Below are 20712 nucleotides of genomic sequence, written 5' to 3' on the forward strand. Positions count from 1 at the left end.
TGAGTGAGATTGGTGAGTCAGGAAGTGTGTGCATAAGTTTGATTAGTGTTCCGAGTGGGGGGGTTGGGGGGCTCGGGTGTGTGCAGGCTGGTGAAGCCAGCTGTGAGCCAGGCTGTCTGAAGATTATTTTATATTTTGCGTGAGTTTTATTTTTGTACTTTAATAATGTTTATGGTAGAGAATTTAGGTTGTGTCTTGGCGTGTTTATAAATTGATGTGAAGTTTAGGATTCGTGTTTGTTTGGAGCTGAATATTTATAATAAACACCTTTCAGAAACCTCTGCTCGGCACTGTGACTCCTCAGCTGTTGGCACTGACTGGCCCTGGTCTCTGCCTCACCCCCAGAGAGACAACAACAGGCAGTAGAGATTTACCAGGATCTTACCCAAAACTAGACAAGTACAGTGGAAGCCTGTTAAGCCGGACACATTGGGCGGCTGTTTTGTCCGACTTAAGAGGCGTCCGAGGTTAACCAAAATACCATTCCCACCCAGCAGGAGCGTCACCGTTGTTTCACTTGAAGCAATGTTAACGAACCAGTTGGAAGTTAAAATACTCTCACAGAATTCAATAAAATAGATTTACTTTTATTTGGCTGCAAAACACAGTCCGGTACTCTCCCTCCCAGCAGAGGAGCAGCAGTGCTCCCTCCCTCCCATTTGCGTTCTCGTTGGATGGGAAGAGGATCAATGAGAGGCGCTGAGGTGATTGACACCCACAGCCAATTGTGAACATTTGGGCTCCACCATTTGCAAGAGCTCAGCTGTCAGTCAATCACAATTCCCCTCACTGATTGACAACCCAACTCCAGCCGCTTGTGAATGGCTGGAGTCAATCGATCTTAGACTCCTCGCATCTCCATCCTGGAGCTGTTTGGGGCAGAATGGATACACGGGAGGCCTGAGTGAGTACCTGCAGTAGTGACCAACATGGCATTTTTCTCAGATTAACTGGATATTCATTTGAATTCACTGATATATTTAAAACAGATAAGAATGCAAATAAATCACGGCCAGGAGTTTTGTTCGATTTACCCCCTTGAGAGGGAGGGCAGATTGGAATGGAATATAGGCATATAAGAATTGCTGGACGAAAAACCAAGGGCCATCCAGTTGGCCTTCCACTATCCTGGCATGTCATGTACAAACTAGATATTTATACTGAGATATTATTTCCTAAAATAAATTTGAAACAATCAACACTTCCCTCGTATCCCTACGGAGCATGTTCCATACATTGACCTATGGATAGGTTGGTTTGCGAATGATAAAAGGGGATGTGAGGAGTGTGTGACAAACAGGTTGTGTGGAAATAAACACCAGCAAGATAGAATGGGTCAAACAGTCAATTATATACCCCGTGTGTCAGCCTGGCGCAGTGGAACCGCTCTCGCCTCGGAGTCAGAAGATGTGGGTTCAAGCCCCACGTTGTCTTATCGAATCAGCTTCCACCACCCTTTCAGGCAATGCATTCCAGATCCGAACAACTCACTGCGTGAAAAAAAATTCTCCTCACCTCCTGTTTCTTTTAAGAACTGGTTTATATCGGTGCCCTCGGGTTACCAACCCACCCGCCAGTGAAAATAGTTTCCCCTTGTTCACCCTATCGAATCCCCTCATAATTTTGAAAACTATTTCAATTTCAATTTCTATTAAGTCTCCTCTTAACCTTCTCTGCTCCAAGGAGAATAATCCCAGCTTCTCTCGCCTCTCCTGATAACTGAAGTCCCTCATTCCTGGTACCATCCTGGTAAATCTCTGCACCCTCTCCAATACCTTGACGTCCTTCCTAAAGTGTCGTCCTCTTCCAGTTGAGTATCTTCACCTTTGATTGCTCCTTGTCCCTTTCCATAAGTACTCTAAACCTAATGATGTTCTCTCACCTCTCAATCTTCTTTTCCAACGTGAACATACCCAATTTACTTAGTTGCTCTTCATCGTCCAGTCCCTCTGTTCCCTCAATAATTTTGGTTGCCCTCCTCTATCTTTTCGATTTCTCCAAAATCCTTTTTGTACTGTGGCGACCAGAACTATACACAGTACTCTTAAGTATGGTTTCACCAATGATTTATACAGTGGCAGGATTACCCCACTATTTCAGCTTGCTATTGATCTTTTGATACATCCCGACATCTGGTTTGCTTTACTCACTGACACAGAGCATTGTTGGGAGAGCTTCAATTTATTATCAATCAGGACCCCCAGGTCCTTTTCATTTTCCATACATATTATTTTCCTTCTGCTCAAATAATAATCCCTTCCAGGATTTTTTGTCCATATGTTAAGTATTTTACATTTCTCCACATTGAATTTCATCTGCTAACTATTTGCCCAATTCCCAAATATGTTCAAATCTTCCTGTAACCTATCTTGTTCAGCATCGCAATCTACCACCTTCATTTCTTTGGTGTCATCTGCAAACTTCGCCACTGTGCTTGCGACTCCTAGTTCCAAATCTTGTGAAGCATTTGAAACATCCCCCTGATGAGAGATAATAATAATCCCTGCATTTGATATAACACCTTCTCAAGTTGTTGAGATGTCTCAAAGAGCTTCACTTTAAACAATCCCAAACTCAAAGGGTTGAGGGAAAGAATCAGTGTCTGTGGCATAATTTTTAATTGAATAACTGAAAGCAAATTGTTACAATTTATGTAAAAAGAGGACAAACAATATTAACCTCAAAACCATAGTTCCTTCATTGTGGTCAGTCCGTGTGGAGAGCAATAGTGGGCCGTTCTGCAGCTGCTTCTCAAACAAAGAGAAGAGCAATGGCGGAGCCTCAACAACACTCTCAAACACACAAACAAACACTTTGGACCCAAAATATTCTGCGACTGAAGCGACCAGAATGGGAGCCAATCAGAGGGACACTTTATCCTGTCGCACGACATGAGCCTCCTGTCTTCTCAACTCCTCCGCTCGCTGCAGCATGAATTTCTGTCAGACAGAACCAAGATGGCAGTCGGTCAGTCAGTCAGACCCACGATACTGGTCGGTCGGTTAGTCAGTCAGACCCACGATACCAGTCCGTCCGTCGGTCAGACCCACGATATCGGTCGGTCAGGCCCATCACCAGGACACATCTCAGTATCGGTATGCGGCTCTGGGTGGCGCCACACGCACGCGGCAACTTGTCTCCATATTTTGTATTGCAGCACTGTCACATGCACCTCTGCGTATCTCACTCCGCATGTCTCTCACACCCGGTTTGTCTATGTCTGCACACGGATAAATATCGCTCTCATTGTCTCACTGCTTCTCTCACGCTCTCTCACACTCATCTCCTTCTCTGTCTAACTCACACACAGTCTCTCTCTCTCATACACTGTCTCTCTCGCACGCCATCTCTCTCTCATTCTGTCTGTCACACTTTCTCACCTCCATATTCTTGTAGTGGAGCACTGTCCCACAGTGAGTCACTTTGGCCGTATCTTCATTTGTGTAGAACAAGGAACAAATCTGACAGAAGTAGCCGGTCTTTGGAACAATGAAGTTTACGCCTGCGGACAGTATAAGAGGTAAATGCTCGCTCCCAGGTGGAGCTTGTGACTCTAATCCTTTCCCTGCTCTCTCCGCATCGTGTCTGTGCTGGTGCTTGCTCCCCATGGAGCTCTCGAATCACATTCACTTTCTCTTTATCATTCATTCTCAAATACACAGCCTTTTAAATGTTCTGGTTTCAAGCACAGTAGTCAGTGCTCCATCGCAAGTTACACGTGTATAGTGCCTTCACTCACAGCCGGTGTCACAGTCACAGCCGGTGTCACGATCAGTGCTAGTGACAAACCATCACACACACACAGTGTAAACATTTTCTTTTAACCCCCTGTAACTCTCCCAGTGACGTGCGGCTCATTCATCGCTGTCCCCCCCACTCCCACGCCCCGCCCCAGACCCAGTGTTTAGCGGTGACGATGCAGTGCCGAGCCTGGCCGGGGACTCACCGATTGGAGTGCTAGCTTTAAAGGGCGGCATCCTGAAATCATTGTGGGTACCAGGGTCAGTGCGGGGCCGCTTCACTGCCGGCCCCTCCTCACTCACTGCATCTTGCCTCAACTTCACATCATCTGAAAGATAAACATGCTGCAGAGAAAGACCCTCCCACACACACCGCCAGTCCAGCTCCCACCCCACACACACACAGCCAGCACCCCCCCATCACACAGCCAGCCCCCCCCCCACACACACAGCCAGCCCCCCCCACACACACACAGCCAGCCCCCCCCCATCACACAGCCAGCCCCCCCCACACACACAGCCAGCCCCCCCAACACACAGCCAGCCCCCCCCCAACACACAGCCAGCCCCCCCAACACACCCAGCCAGCACCCCCCTCACACAGCCAGCCCCAACACACAGCCAGCTCCACCCCCGCACACAAAGCCAGCAGCCCCCAACCACACAGCCAGCCTCGTGCTCGCTATGGGCGCAGCGCTTATTATTGGGAGAAGACTGCATCCATATAAGATGTATGAAAATGGTATCAATATAAAATGTATGTTTGGGTTATGATAAAACAAAATTTTCTCTTCTATGTTAAGTCATATGTTTAATTGTTGATTGTGGAGAATCAGCAGGATGTTGAAGGAAGTACCAATACAGTACTCTCAGATGATGCATGATGGAGGTTGTCAGCAATGAATCTGGACAATAGTCAGACAGAATCTCAAAAGAAGCAATTAGAAGAAATAGAGAAACACCAGCTGGGGTAACAGACAGATGGGTGGAGTCCTGTAGCTCAATTGTTAGAGCACTCGCCTTGCATGTGAGACACCTGGGTTCAATTCCAGGCAGAGGGCGAAACCTTGGGCAAGTTTCCTTACTCCACACACCTAATAATAATCCCTCCAAAACAAAGTAATAATAAATTGGTCATTTTCAATCCACGACTGTGGGACACTGCTGTGCGCAATTGGCTGCTGTATTTTGCCCACAAATATACAGTCGTTATACAGCATATTCTGTGAAGCGCTTTGAGACGTCTAGAAGACATGAAAAGCGCTATATCAAATGCAAGGATTATTATTATTATTATTAAAATATGCATACATTGGCTAAAGGAGGGAAAATGGAAGAAAACCAGGTAACCTTGGTCCAGGATACATGTCACAATCGGGAGGTTGTTCATCATAACTAGACCAATTAGTATGAAAGAAAGAAGCAAGCTGGTAGAGATTAGGAGACAGACGTATCCTTGATACATCAAGGGTGAAGCCGACCTTATGGGCCTCCTGCACAAACAGGACTTAAGGGAGGTAACTGAAAGGAGGACATGTTTAAGAAAAACATCAGTTATCTTGTCTGGTCAGACCAAAGGTCAGGAGAGACGTGCAGAATTTGGGAAAAATATCCCCAAAACCTGCATAAAAAGGATATGTTAGAGGGAGATAGTCAGTCTGGGAGCAGAGATCAGAGGGACACCATAAGTTTGTGAGTATATCACTAAGCTGCTCGGGCTCAAGAGAAGACGAAGACCTGCTGCTGACTCCTTTAAAACTGGTAGTATGAGTATTTCTTAACTGCATGAAACCAATGGGTTTTTAATATAATATAGTCAAGTATAATTGTTATACTTTGATATAATCATTGTATTCTAGTATTGCTTATTGGATCATTTATTTTTCTTTGTATTGTATGATTGATATTACCTGCTGTGTATCGATATAAGGTGTGTCACGCCATATTTGGTATTTGTCGAGTCTCTATTTTGAACCCGGGATTCATTTTTCCCAACATTGTGGGTGCAGCGCTGGCTGTGGGCGCAGCGCAAGTGAAGGTGCTGTATATGTGTAAATTGTAATGGAGCACCGTTGGTGAGTCAGTAACCAGGGGCCATTGATTTAAGATAGATAGTAAATGTAAATGGGAGTTTAGGAGAAAGTGGTTAGGATAGGGAATGGAATGCACTGCTGGGAGTGGTGGTTGAGGGAGAATCCATGTTAGCTTTCACAAGGGAACTAGATAAATACCTTGAAAAAAAGTATACAACAGGGATACAGGGAAAGGGTAGGTAAATGGGATTGAAATAATTATTCTTGAAGGAGCAGCAGACATGATGGAATGAAAATGATACAATACAAACTTATATTTACACTATGCCTTTCATGTCAGCAGGATATCTCAAAGTGCTTCCCAGTGCTGGCTGAGCTGGGGGTGAGAGGCAAGGGGTGGGGGCGGGGGTGAAAGTGTTGAGGGGAGAAAAGAATGGTCGTGCTCTCTGGTTCTCTGCTGGTGATTTTTCCCTCAGCTCTGCTGTACAGCAACAACATTTGCATGGCCCCTTCACATGGGGTAGCATCCCGGACGGAGCACTTGATAGTAGGTAATCCGACTCCAAGCCAGGGGTAGAGGGAGAGGTCAGGTGAGCATAAGCACAAAAAAAAGGGAGGGTATTTAGGCGGGTTTGAAAGTGGGGAGGGAGGTGGGAAGGTGGATTGATTGAGTTCCAGAGTTTCAGGGTGTAGTGTGATGGAGGTGGAGTAAGCAGTCCTGGTCAGGGAATGGATGTGGGATAGAAAGGAAAGCTGGGGATCGAACCTGATGCCTAAATTGCGTACGGGTTTGGAGAGTCTGAGGGAGAGCCCAGGAAGGTTGAGGAGTTCAGACTCGCAGGAGAGAAGACGTTGGCGGGAGCCAAAGAGTATGGCTTCCGTCTTGCCGACATTCAGTTGCAGGAAATTTGCACTCATCTAGGCCTTGATATCCTTACCTTTCTGTGTGGTGGACGGTTTGGCTGAGTCTCCTCCTGAATTAACGGTAGCTGCCGGCGGCGTAAAGCTAGCTCCTGGGCTGGCCGCTGTGTGGGTGTCACTGTCACCAGCTGCCAGAGAAGCTACCCGCTCAGCGCCCAGCGCCTGTACTGGCTGTAGCTTGGCCTCGGTGGTTGCCTTGGTGGGTCTCTCCTGCTCCGTCAGGCTGGTATTCACAGGCACATCAGGCACTGGTCTGAGCTGGACCACATCCACTCTGCTCACTGGTTTCACTGCTGAAAGAGAAAGAGATGCCAAACTCAACACAGCTCTGGACTACCACTGACCAGTGTAGTATTGTGGAGTCCTGGTGCTTAGTGGTTGGAGCACTCGCCTCCCAAGCGAGCCGGCTGGGTTTGATTCCCGGGCAGGGCGAAATATTGGGCAAATTTCATTACTCCACGCCTGTTTACCTAGCAGTAAGTAGGAACCCGGTTAGGTGTTGATTGGCAGATCGCTTTTCTGGCGGGTAATAATCTCTTCAAAAAATAATAATTTGTTCACTCACACTGCTGTGTGCAATTGGCTGCCACATTTCACCCACAAAATATAGCCAATTCACTTTACAGTATATTCTGTGAAGTGCTTTGGGATGACTCGAAGACAACAAGTTGCATTTTATTTATTTGTTTATATAGTGCCCTTCGCATGGGGTAGCGTCCTTGAGGACTTGATGATGTGATAAGGCGCTATATCAAAATGCAAGATTATTATTATTGATACTCTGGCACATTTAGTGTTTTTTGGCAGCAGGAACCCCTTACAGCTCATCAGAGGTCGGTGAGGCTGTGGGCGAGGTTGGGGCTGAGAGGCCGACAGGGGCTGGGGTACCTGGGTTTGCCTGGCTGTCCTGCGTGCTGTCAGGCTGTGGTGCTGCGGTGGTGTTGCTGCTCTCTGAAACTGTGGGCATCTCAGCTGCACTCAGTGCGCTCTCCTCCTCTTCACCCACTTCATCCACAGTAACAAACTCGTCCAGGTTAAAGGGAAAGACATCCTCTTCCTTCTGCAAAAGTTCAGGCACATTAAACCTTTCCCACACTGAGCTCATTAACAATCCTCACATCCTTGTCAGTTGCTCCCAATGATAGAGCTCAGGATCCACAGATACACAATAGCAAGGTTCAAGTCCTGGTGGGGAAAATAGGGGCAAACTACAACTTGCATTTATATCGTGCCCTTCACACAGGGTAGCATCTAGACAGTAGCAGAGCCTGACGCCAAGCCAGAGGGAGGTGGGTAGTGGAGCTGGGGAGACCAGTGAGGAGGGCACTGGAGTGGGCGAGGTGGGGACAGTCTCTCAGGTGTAAACCTGGAAAATCCGTGGGCAGAGCAGCTCATCCATGCAGCAGCCCTGACTCTCCAGAGAGAGAGGCTTCTCCGAGACTAACCGAAGAATGATGGCAGCTTCAGACTGGCTTAGAGACAGCATTAGTTCACAGCGTCTGACTTAGCTAATCTCAGCACCAGCTCCCTGTTGGGAAGCGAATATGTGAACAGCAGCACAAACAATATCGCAGTTTGGCACTGACGCTTGCCCGGCACTCCGTGTCTAGGCTGGTGAGGAAAGTACCAGCATGTTGCCTGGCACAAGCCTGTTGTTTATGGAGGGCAGGAAATCACCCCCCACCCCACCTGCAGACTGACAAAGCCAAACCTCACCTCCTCCTTCTTCGGGCTTTTCCCGAGGGCTTTCCGATCCTTGGGAATTTTCTCCACTAAAGCCTGCAATCACAAAGCAAGCGGCTGTGTAGGTGCTGAGTTACTGACGAGGCAGTGGCTCGTGAGCGGTCATAGTTTGTAACTAAAGGGTCAGTACCAGCTGGGGCTCCGAGCCACGAGGTCAGACTGTCAAGTGATCAGATGGTACAGGGCGGAAGAGACCCCTTTACACCCAATCTGGCCATTCATCAGCACCAGTTTAAGTTCAATGGTTACTTTTGTGCTTTAATTTCTGTGTAAAATGAAGCCCCAGGAGCCACTCTCCTGTGAGCAGGTTGGAGACAATACTGGCTCTCGAGGCCAGATGAATGGAATTGGATAAGCACCTGAGCACCAAAACATCCATGGCGAGCCGGCAAGTGGAACTAATGCAGAAACAGCGTGAGGAAGAAGCGCCACAGACTCGATGGACTGGATGGTTCCCTGGAGCGGGGGGGCGACTGTGACGGGAAGGGGGAAGATCGCGGCCGATGGTGGGAATGCTTTGGCCACGATTTACCTTGCTCTTGTCCTCCTTGCCACGGGTCAGTGCCTTGTGCTCCCGGTGCTGGGCCGGGTGCCTCCGCTCCTTCTCCTTGGGGTGGGGCAGAGGACCTTTCCCGTTGCCTTCCCGGTTGTTACGGTCCCGGGATGTGCCCTGGCCACGCGTGGACACACCCGTCTTACTGGTTTCCCTCTTATTTACCAGCGTCTTTTTGTCGCTGAGTTTGGAGCTGCCTTTGCCAGCGGGCAGTCTTGCCGGAGTGTTGCCTGGCGCTGCTTTGGGAGCAAGGCCTGAGGTGGCTGTGGGTTTGAGAGCGAGGCTGGTGGGTTTCTCAGTGTCAGCAGGATGCCCCGGCATGCCCTCAGCACCCGCCAGCAGGACACTGGTTTCTGGAGCCCCGTCTGGTGTGGTCGCTGGTACAGGTGGTGTATTGGCTGCAGTGACTGGCGTGGGAGTAGGTTTGGCAGTAGGGGGAGGCTTTGTGACAGGTGTAGAGGGTTTGGCGACCACACTGCCAGCAGCTGGAGTTGTTTTACAATCGGCACTGGCAGCAGTTCCACTGGCAGCAGCCTGGCTGGGTTTGGAGGCTGGTGTGGATTTGATGGCTGTGCTGGGTTTGGGGGCCACAGTGGGTTCAATGCTTGTGGCAGTGGTGACGGCACTGGACTCACTGGGTTTGGCCACGACACTAATGAGGACTGTGCTGGGTTTGGTGACTGCACTTGGGACGGCTGCAACAGGTTCAGTGTCTATGCCAGATTTGGTGATGGTGGGGGCGGCGCCAGGTTTGGTGGCTGTGCTGGCAGCAGCTGTAGTGGGTTTTATGACTACACTGGTGGGGACTGTGCCAGGTTTGGTATCTGTGCCATGTTCAGTACACGTATCAGGTTTGGTAACCATGCCAGACTGTGGTGTGCCAGGTTTGTTAACTGTGTCAGGTTTGGTAACTGTGTCAGATTTGGTGACTGTGCCAGGTTTAGTGCCAGTAGCAGCTCGGCTGACCTGGGCTGTGCCAGGTTTGGTAACTGTCCCAGATAGCACTGTGCCAGGTTTGGTGACTGTGCCAGGTTTGGTGACTGTCCCAGACGGTGCTGTGCCAGGTTTGATGACTGTGCCAGGTTTGGTGACTGTCCCAGACAGCGCTGTGCCAGGTTTGGTGACTGTGCCAGGTTTGGTGACTGTGCTAGACTGCGCTGTGCCAGGTTTGGTAACTGTGCTAGACTGCGCTGTGTCAAGTTTGGTAACTGTGCTGGTCTGCACTATGCCAGGTTTAGTGCCAGGAGCGACTGTACCAGCGGGGGGCTGGATGGAGTTTGTTGCTATGATGGCAAGCTTGGCGGGTGGATTGTGCATAGCGGGCACATGTTTGTTTGTCAAGATGTTGGAATCTGCCGTCGCTGGCATAGGTAGCGGTTTAGTGAGTATGTCAGGGGCAGGTGCTGGCTTTGTGGGTGCGTTCCCAGTGACTGGCGTAGGGTGAGGGACCCCCAGCCTAGCAGCCAAGTCGGAGGGACCTCCCGGCACGGCAGCCCCGCTGGTCGCTGTCTCCAGCTTCCCGGGCTCGGTTGGCGGGGATGTTGGCGTGGCATCAGGGCATGTGGTGTCCAGGGGTGTTCCTGGCATGGTGCTGGTGACAGGGCAGGCCTGAGTCTGCTCTCTGGAAGCTGTCCCACTCTCCATGCTTGTCTCTGTCTCCATGGTGGTGTTTCCAGGCTCAGGGCGGGTCACGGCTGACCCATTGCTGGGAGCAGTGACGGCCACTTCAGCGGCTTCCTCCCCTTGCGGAGCAGGGTTGACCTGGGTGGTCCCGGGCTCGGACTGTTCAGCACACCTGCAAACCAAAGGCTACATCACTGTTCGTGTCTAAGTGGTGATTAGTTTCCCACAGGGGAATTGGGGAGAAAAGGGAGTCAGTAACTGGACAGCATTAATTTAATATCACTAAAACCAGTGTTCGGAGCATGTGATTGATATGATAGAGTGGGTTATTAGAACAGAAGGAGGCCAGCTCTTGAATCATGGCTGATCTATAACTCAGTCCTACTCGCCTGCCCTTTCTGTCCCCAATAACTTTACTAGTAGGTATTTATCTACTTTCCTCTTCAAACAATCTCACCAACTCTGTATCGATAATAATAATCCTTGCATTTGATCTTGTGCCTTATCACGTCTTCGAGACGTCTCAAAGTGCTTCATAGAATACACTGTAAAGTGGATTGACTATATTTTGTGGGCGAAATGCAAGCTTTTCAGGAATTGAATTTCACAATCGTACACCTCTGAGTTTATCAAATATATATATTATTAAAGAAACGTCTTGTGGTTTCGCTGCTGACAGCGTCTAAGTTTTAGATTAAGCATTCTGCTCCCACAGAGCAATCTCACCTCACCCACTCTGTCAATTCCCTTTACTCTCCTAAACACTTCCATCACATCACCCTCGATCCTCTCTGTTTAAGGAGAAAAGGGCATTATACCACTATAACATCACTGCTTTTGATTTAGATTCTAGCTCTCCCTCTTTATGATCCGTTCTTTGGATGATGCTAAACCGAGTTCCCAACTGTGCCTGTTCAAGTGCATGTAAAGATCTCATGGCTGTTTATGGGACACTGCTGTGCAAATTGGACATTCATTCAGGATCTTCACAATCCTGTGAAGTTCTTTCAACTACTGTGAAAAGCATTGTATCAAACAAGTTATTATTATAAAAGACAAAATACCATTGGCCTTTTTCAGTGATGTTTGCACCTGTGAGCTGACCTTCAGTGGCTATCACTTGTCCATTGCCCTATTACCTACATCCCCATTCACAAACAGTCTTTAGTGGTAGAGCCAAAGTGTATGACTTCACATTGTGTCTGACCAAAGCTCTGGGTGAAGCACAATCTGTACTATTGCGAGAAAGAAAAAGAAGGGAATGGGATTATACTAGAGAGCTCCAGTGTGGAAGCCTTTGATTTAGATTCTAGCTCTCCCTCGTGAGAAGTGGTGGTGAGTGTGGGAGGTCAGTGTTTGGGAGGGAGGTCAGTGCGTGGGAGATCAGTGTGTGGTGGGGGTGTGTGAAGTCTCTGTGTGTAATGTGTCGGAGGAGTGTGGGAGGTGTGTGTGACAGTCGATACAAACACTCACCTTTCTTCATTTATCTTTGTAGATTCTTCAACCTGGAAAAAAACAAGAAATATTTTCACCAATTCAAGAGTGAAAAGGGGAGAGAGGGGCAGTGGGGGAGTGAGCGGGTTGGGGGGAAGTGGGTGTGGGGAGTGAGCAGGACGAGGGGAATGAGGGGCAGTACCAGGGTGGTGGAGTGAGGGAGAGCGAGAGGGACGGGAGAGGAACGAGGGGGCGCGAGCGCGGGCCGGGGGGAGCGAGCGAGGGCCGGGGGGGGTGGGGGAGGGCAGTGAGAAGGGTGTGGGGGCGGGAAAAGGGGTTAGTGGTTTGACAGTGTCCTGTTGAGGGTGCAGAGCAGTGCTGGCTGAGAATGCCTTTTGGCTTGAAGCCACCTCAGGTTTGGGAAAACAAATAACAAACCATATAAAATCTGAACCAAAAACCCAGAACAAAACACCATTCAGTCACTCGCGGCCACTTGCAAATCTGACTTCACTGCAGCACTGGTTCAGCACCATCTGCCCACACGTCACATTCTGACACAAATCTCTGACAATACTGACAGAATTACACACTGTATAATTCAGCCGCACCGACCCGGTGATTAGTCATAATCACCCTGGCACTTCATATCACACCTTTCATGTCGGGAGGGCATCTCAACGTGCTTCACAGGATATACTGTAAAGTGAAGTGACTCTGTTTTAGAGATGAAGGTGGCAGTCATTTTAACACAGCAAAGTCCTACAAACAACCGTGTGATGAGTGAATGATTTTATCTACACAGAAGATTGTGCAGCACAAAAATAGGCTACTTGGCCCAGCTAGTCTGTGCCGGTGTTTATACTCCACACAAGTCTTCACTCATTCCTGACGCCCTCCCACACCCTCTATTCCCCTCTCCCTCACATGAAGGTCCAGCTTTCTCTTAAATGTATCTACACTATCTGATTCAACCATTGCTTAAGGCAGCGGGTTCCACAATCTCACTGCCCTCTGCAGGAAGTATTTCCTCCTAAATTCTCTTTTCAATCCCCCGGTTACTATCTTATACTTGTGTCTCTGGTTACTGACTCCCCAACCAGTGGAAACAACCTATTAATGTTAACCTTACTGAACCTTTTTTTAAATTATTTTGAACATCTTTATTAGGTCCCCACCTTAAACATCTCCTCTCTTGCAAAAAAAAAGGCCTAATCTATCCTGATAGCAGTAACTTACCAGCCCTGGTAGCACTGTCGTAAACCTACACTATACTCTTTCCATCACTGCTAAATCTTTATAATGTGGAGACCAGAAAGGGATGTGGGGGATTGTCGGCCAGGAACCGGGAGAAACAGAATACTCCAGGAAAAGCTGTGATGAACCGTGAGCAATGCTGAGGGAAACACACCCCTGTGTGGAGGTGCTGCTGGAGCTCCTTTCCCAGGGGGAAGAGGAGAGCAACACTGAGGAAGAAATGTGACCAAGCAGCTACAAGCAGCGTGTTAGGCATGGGATCACTAACTGGGGTGTCACTGCTGCTCCCTCCGTTCTGGTTGTTGGGTGGGAGGCAGTGTGAACCCCTTTACTGAGCTCCAGTTATCACAAAAGCTGGGGATTCAGTAAGTTGTATGTTACATTCCCGTTGAGCTCGCCGGTGCGCCCGGGTGGCATGTCAATCTGGAATGCAAATAGTCCATGAGCACGTTAGCCGGCCGGATAGGGCACAGAACCTGCTGGGACCTCTCTGCTGCCCAAGGGGTGGGGGGGTTAAACATTGCCAATTAGTTTGCATGACAGGCTTTGTGTTTTATTTTAGTCACCACTAACCATTAAACTAGAATACACAACTAACTCACAGAATCCGTTTGAACAGACTCAAACATGTCTCCTCTGCATCCTCGTTCCTGGTGAACACTACCGATTAGAGAGCTCCAGTGGGGAGCGAGCACCAGTACAGGCACGATGGGGGGAGAACAGGGAAATGGGATTAGAGTAGAGAGCTCCAGTGGGGAAAGAGCACTAGCACAGACATGATAAGGGAGAGTAGGAAATGGGATCAGATAAAGGGGGGTGGGGAAAATGAGCACCAGTTGAAAGGAGGTGAAACAGAACAACAACAACAAGATTCCATTTATAGAGCGCCTTTCACGTCGGGAGGACGTCCCAAGGCGCTGTACAGTTGGGTCAGGACCCGAGTAGGGGGGGAAATGGTCAGGGTGAGGGAAGGGAGGGAGCGAGGAGGGGGTAGAGAGTCGAGAGGGGAGCTGAAGGCACAGTTGAAGAGAAAGGTCTTGAGACCGACCTTGAAGGAGGAAAGGGAGGAGGTGGCGAAGGCACTGGGGGATGGAGTTCCAGAGCCTCGGGGCTGAGAGGCTGAAGGCCCGACCACCGATGGTAGGGCGGTTAGACCGAGAACGCTGAGGACCGAGGATACAGTAAAATCAAGAGTTGGACACACACACACCTGGAGCATCAAATGACTTGTGCTCTGGAGGCAATTCTACAAAGACTGTACCAGTTACATCAGGTCAAAGCCTCCCTTGTGCCCGGGGGAGCTGAGTAGCACGGTAACAACCAAGAGCCAAGGCTACCTCTGGGCAGAATGTGGCACAGTGATAACACACCACAGCATCGAGGGAGAGAAGAGCAGCCTCATTAAAGCCAGCTATCCCTTATTTGATGTTGCCATGCAACTAATGCAGTCACCTCTTACCTGCCGTTACTAGGGATATTAGAAGCTAATTTTACATGAGACGCAATTAATGCTCATACAGTCACCACTTCTGGCAGTCACTGGATGGAAAGAGTGCTGGCAGCCACTTGCCAGGTGCCCCAGTGCTCCGCTGAGGAAACTCAATTACAGTACTCTGGAAACCCACTGAGCTGCTCTGTGAGACTCACTGAAGCCCATCCACCTCCACCACACAGAAATCCATTGAGAAATCCACACAAAAAAACAAAAACAATAATTAATTGGTCATTTTCAATCTACGACTGTTTGTGGGACATTGCTGTGCGCAATTGGCTGCCGCGTTCGCCCACAAATATACAGTCAATTCACTTTGCAGTATGTTCTGTGAAGCGCTTTGGGACGTCCTCCCGACGTGAAAAGCGCTATATCAAATGCAAGGATTATTATTATTATTATTATTAGCTGTGGCACATCCGGCTGGTTCTGTAATAATAATAATCCTTATATTTGATACAGTGCCTTATCACATCGTTGAGACGTCTCAAAACGCTTCAAGGAATATACTGTAAAGTGAACTGACTGTAGTTGGCAAGAAGTGAATCTGGTAAAGCTGAACGAGTATTACACTACGATTACTAACAAAATAAAGATAAAATTACTACTTTTATAGCTTTGTGGTCTTTTATAACCAGGACATGGGAGAATCTCTCCTCTATTTTCTAATAGTACCAGAGGATCTTTATCTTCCACCTGAACAAGCAGACTTTGTTAATATCTCGCCCGAAAGCTGGCAATTCTGACAATGCAGCAACCCACACCCTGCCCCATAATAAGCAATTGCGTCAGCCTAACCTGAGATCAAACCCCAACACAGGACTTCAAGAGGCAAGTGTTACCATTGGAACCAAATGTCTGCTGAGCAGAGCTTCAATACAATCTATATTTATACAGTGCTTTTCAAGTCAGGAGGATGCCTCAAAGTGCTTGACAAAGCTAGCCTGGTACCTGAGCTGGGGATGGGAGGGTAAAAGATGAACAAAACTACGATAGGTTTCAATTGCACATCCTCAGCTGCCAGACCATTGCGTGGTGAAGCCATGGAGCTGGGTGGGAGAAAATGCCATTCTTACACAGGCCAGCCTCTGCTGAGTGCGGCTCGCGAACCAAATAGCAGCAGAAAGGAATCGGTTCCAAAGGAAGCCACCCTGAGCTCACTGAGATCAGCACTGACACCATGCAAAAACGTATTTGCTAAAGAACCTCAGGCTGGTGTTGGTGCTCTGCAATGCCTGTGGCAAGTCAGACATCATTCAAACCAGCCTCATCAGTGCTGAGCAACCGGCTAGCTCAGTGGTGCTGAATAAAATAAAACTCAACTGAAAACACACTGCCGATCGAACACGGACTTATTTAGACTTGTGTGGATGTTAAGGGGGCCGCTTCTGGCCTGCGGGCTAGATTGGCCAGTGCTGGCCGGAGCCTGCTGAGTGAAGGGAGTGGACAGATTGATATGGTAGGTCGTAGAGATAGGAAGGAGCAAGGCCGTGGAGGGCTTTAATGGCGAGGAGAGCATTTTGAACTCTATCTTCTGAGGATGGGAAGTCAGTGGAGCCTAGTGCGGAAGAGGACGCGAGCTGCAGAGTTCTGGATGATCTGCAGCTTGTGGAGGGAAGAGATAGAAAGGCTGACAAGCAGTGAGTTGGCGTATTTGAGACTAGATGTAATAAATGCGTAGATGAGGATTTTGGCGGTCTGAGGGTAGAGGCAGTGTCAGAGCTGGGCGATGTCTCAAATGGATCAAAGCAGATAGAAAAACACAGTAACCAGCATTGGTATAACAAACGCACAGACAGTAACCCAGTAACAGCCAGTAACCAGGGAAACCCAATCTGATATTGCACACACAGCCAATATTCTAGTATTGCCTGTTGCTGTGTTTGCCAGACGTGCTGGGTGGCTGCAGTAAGCTGCATTGTCAGATCTGCTGAGTTACAGGGCCCTGACCTGTCTGCAATGTGTCTCGATTGCCTGATTACTGCTCAATGCCATAGGTCTCTGGAAGGAACACACATACAGCAATGGTTACCATCACCTGCGAGGCTGAATAACAAGATGAAATTGTGAGTTCATTGCTCCTGGGGCTCAGTGCCACTTTCCCCTGGCCTCTCTCAGGGTCAGGACTGCTCCTGACCCCACTTCTGAAAGTGAAGCCCTCGTTCCGTGAATGGTTTTGCTTGGTTTCTGATGGTTTTGACTAAGTGCCAATGCTGGCAGGGTATCGACGACAATCACCTTCATTCTGAGGTGGAGTCATTAATGTTGGAACATCTCACTGTGCTTCACAAGTAACTGCTGTCAAGTGTAATGAGCATTCACCAAGAAGATCCCTCAAACAGCCATAAAGTGAATGATCAATTTATCTGGAGGTTTGTTAGCCAGCCCAAAGAGAAACTCCCTCGTCTTTTCCAAGTGAGATCAGATCTTTGACGTTCACCTGAATGGGCAGACAGAACCTCAGCTTGTCTCACGTGATGGACAGCACCTCCAACACCGCACTGACATGTGAGTCTGAAGGGCGAGCTCAGAGTCCCCGAAGGTCTATTGACCGAGCCACAACTCGCATTCCTCTCACCATTCTCTCCTCTAACTCTGAGCTAAACCGGTCTTGTTGCTCAGTGGTTAGAGCACTCGCATCGCAAGCGAGAGGATCTGGGTTCAATTCCCGAGCAGGGCAAAACGTCGGGCAAGTTTCCTTACTCCACACGCCTAGATTTACCTAGGCGATTGGCGGATTGCTTTTCCGGGGGTAATGATCCCTTCAAAAAAAAGAAATTAAGAATAATTTGGTCATTCAATCTACAACTGTTTGTGGGACACTGTTGTGCGCAATTGATTGCCACATTTTGCCCACAAAATAGTCAATTCACTTTACAGTATATCCTGTGAAGCGCTGTGAGATGCCTCGAAGACCTGATGAGGCGCTGTATCAAATGCAAGGATTATTATTGTTACTTATTAAGAACAGCAAGGTTACATGGAGATACAAGTGCTCAACAGGTTTCTGTTGGACTGTTTAGCAAAAGGACATTCCCTTGATACATTATTCTTATGTCAAGAACTCCCATGAGTATATTCTGTGAAGTGCTTTGAGAGTCTTGAAGACCTGATACGGGCACTATATCAAATGCAAGGATTATTATAATAACTTGTGAGTGTGCAGGTGCGAATGAGCTCAGCTGCTCTCCTCTCCCCACTCGCTCAGCTGCAGATCTTTCAACATTATCAAACAGCCCATTATAAAGGCAATACTACATCAGTGACCAGAATATAGCAAACATCAGACAATCTGTAGAGTTTCTGTCCAGGCAGTTTGGGTTTGCTTCTCTGTGAATGGTTACCCATCCACACACACAAATCACTCACCTCATTCAAAAGAACAATGTAGTATACACTTGCTAGATAATGGAGAAACACCCTCCATTCCCTGAGATAACCGCTACAAACGCTAAGCTCAGGTCTTACAACATTGCTAACTTTGTCTTCTCTCCCCTTTACAGAGGTTCAACACACCCAGAGTAACTAAATTTCAACTATACAAATACTCCCTCTTCCCCCTGACACTCAACCAGCAGCAGGTCACAGTGAAGACACAGGGAGCTGAGAGGCTACAGTTGGGACAGGCAGACCCTGTCTTGCCAGGCTGAAAGGCAACCTGGAGAGGAATGGTCAGCACAGCCATATTGCTCTTCCTGACTCCTGCAGGCCCTATAATCGACGACAGCTTGCATTTATATAGGGCCCTTCACACAGGGCAGCATCTGAACACTTAACAGTGGCACTGAGCTGGGAAGAGAGGGGAGGTGACCATAGACATGGCCGAAGAGGAAGGTGTTCAGCTGTGATCTGAAGACAGGCAAGGAGGGGCAGGGCGGAGGGATTGAGGCTTTGTGGTGCTTTACCTTCTATTCTGAAATAGTTCAATAAGAATGTTAATCCTCATTATCAGTGAATACTGTAAAACAGTCTTTAGTAATCAAACGTCTGTCTGCAGTTCTCCAATTATAGACAATTGATCATCTTATCGCACACCTAATTGGGCCAACAAGTAGGGAGAAAGGCAACCACAACATACAAGAACAGTCTGCACATGTTCACCCAAGCCAACATATCAAAAGCAACACTCAGGCCATTCAGTCTCACAAGTGTATCAGGTATGAACTGTCACTAGTTACATAGGCTAGAAAATATGGCGGCGTGTGGTGTGGAGACCACTGCAAATTGATCAGATTAAACAGAGAAAAGAAGCTGACAAGATGGGACAACTATTCTAAGACAAGCAACTTTATTTAGAACTCGGAACTAACCAATACATTAATTTAAAATCCTGAACTGAGTAGCAATGACTGGCAATTCAGAATTACTGGAGTTCACAACCAACGTTAACTTGTAAATGCATTAAATGACAGCAGTCCCGTGCTAATTGTAGAGAATGGTTTATTAGACTGGGTCAGGGCTAGGTGGAAAAGGAATAAAACAGAGCACTTGAGCAGGAAGGGGTTTCCTGAACACACAACCATGGTCCATTCCAAAAACGCATGTGGGATTGTGGCCTGTCCCATCTTCCCCACTGCTGTCAGAACCTCATCTATGGCCTGGTTTTCCTGAAGAAAGGAAACTACATATAAATGTTGGGTGGACAAAGAGGAAGCTGCCTTAAACATAACCCTACTTAGAGTAGGAGATGCCAGAAGACAAGACATGCCCTTGAGTGGATAGGTTATCTGATCTCTGCTGTACTCTAGTGGAAATGGGCTTTCCTCAGCCTGAAATTCAGAACAAATCTTGTTTCACCAAACAGGAACTGATTATACGCTGGGAGGTTCAGGAGCACCAGGCGGGTCACACTGTTATCCCGGGCAGGTTCCCCTCCATTGTTTGCACCCAATGTCAACATCCAGTCAGCCCAGTTATCAGTTGGGTTAAATGCAGAGTGAAGCTCCCATCTTAGGATCACCCCCCAATGCACCAGGATAACATCCCCACTCCCATGCCTGCTACTCTCAGTGAGGCCACTATTGTAGGCAGTTGTCATGGCCTTGCTGAGCCTGAAACAAAACTGCCCAAACTAGTTATTTGGGACCTTTCCCACCAGCAGAAACATGAAATTCGTTCCTGCGATCTTGGTTGTATTCAAAGCGTGCCTCAACAGTTAACAGCCAAGGGTTTCATCACTGCTCACTCCATGACCAGATGTCCCGGTTTAAGGCAGACAGATGAACAGACAGACAGACTTGGTAAGATTACAATCATTTGGGAAGAAGCTTGTGTTCCTCAGAGTAGTGAGTAAATAATTCAATGGCAGCGTGGACAGCTGGTATGATACAGTCCTAAATCTGAGGAGATCAAAGGTCGATCTAACCACCCATCCATCATCCCAAAGTCTCATTAGCATATCTCAATGTCTAATGACCTGGACGCCCTTTAATGCACGGATTACTATTATCAGTTTATTTTTGAAATCCTCTAGTTGTTTGATGCCCTGAGCTGGTCTGTTCCAGCCCACCATTCTGACTAAAATTCTGTCTCCTGCACTGCCTATTGCCTTTACGTTCCCTTAAATCATGGCTGTTGCTCCTGAATTCTGAACAACTTTGGAAGATTGTATCTGAATCCAAATTTTCCCAAACCTTTAGTAATCTTAACCATTTAAATCAAATCTGCCCTCAATTTCTGTTCCAGAGAGAAATGTCCCGAGATTGCCAAAGTTTCCTCATAGCTCTGTCCTCCAGTTTCTGGGCTGAATAATCACCATCCACCGCTTATCCTCTTCATGCGAGTGCTTAAACACCACGTACTGTAGGCAAAAGCATTGCATTTGGGAGTCGCAGCAAGGTTGACTTGATATCGATAGACAACATGTCCAAATTCATTCAACACTTGTTGAAAGATCTCCAGATAAAATGTTACACA

General features: G+C 48.0%; 1 protein-coding gene across 3 annotated transcripts in view; it reads right to left on the minus strand.

The window, feature by feature from the left end:
• Positions 1-2601: 2601 nt before the first annotated feature.
• LOC103188540 (mucin-5AC) overlaps positions 2602-20712 on the minus strand; it is a 48155-nt gene continuing 30044 nt past the window's right edge. Inside the window, exons 14-21 of one of the 3 annotated variants that reach the window (XM_042337998.1) lie at positions 12087-12118; positions 8970-10785; positions 8411-8473; positions 7583-7751; positions 6712-6987; positions 3947-4069; positions 3381-3502; positions 2602-2939 (exon numbers count right to left, since the gene is read on the minus strand). In XM_042337998.1, coding sequence (XP_042193932.1) covers positions 2862-2939; positions 3381-3502; positions 3947-4069; positions 6712-6987; positions 7583-7751; positions 8411-8473; positions 8970-10785; positions 12087-12118 — 2679 coding nt within the window. In that variant the 3' untranslated portion in view covers positions 2602-2861. Of the gene's footprint in view, positions 2940-3380; positions 3503-3946; positions 4070-6711; positions 6988-7582; positions 7755-8410; positions 8474-8969; positions 10786-12086; positions 12119-20712 lie in introns of all 3 variants that reach the window. The other 2 variants (XM_007908577.2, XM_042338037.1) reach the window with 2 other exon arrangements.

The sequence above is a fragment of the Callorhinchus milii genome, unplaced genomic scaffold (assembly GCF_018977255.1).
Source record: "Callorhinchus milii isolate IMCB2004 unplaced genomic scaffold, IMCB_Cmil_1.0 Scaffold1, whole genome shotgun sequence".
Lineage (NCBI taxonomy): Eukaryota > Metazoa > Chordata > Chondrichthyes > Chimaeriformes > Callorhinchidae > Callorhinchus > Callorhinchus milii.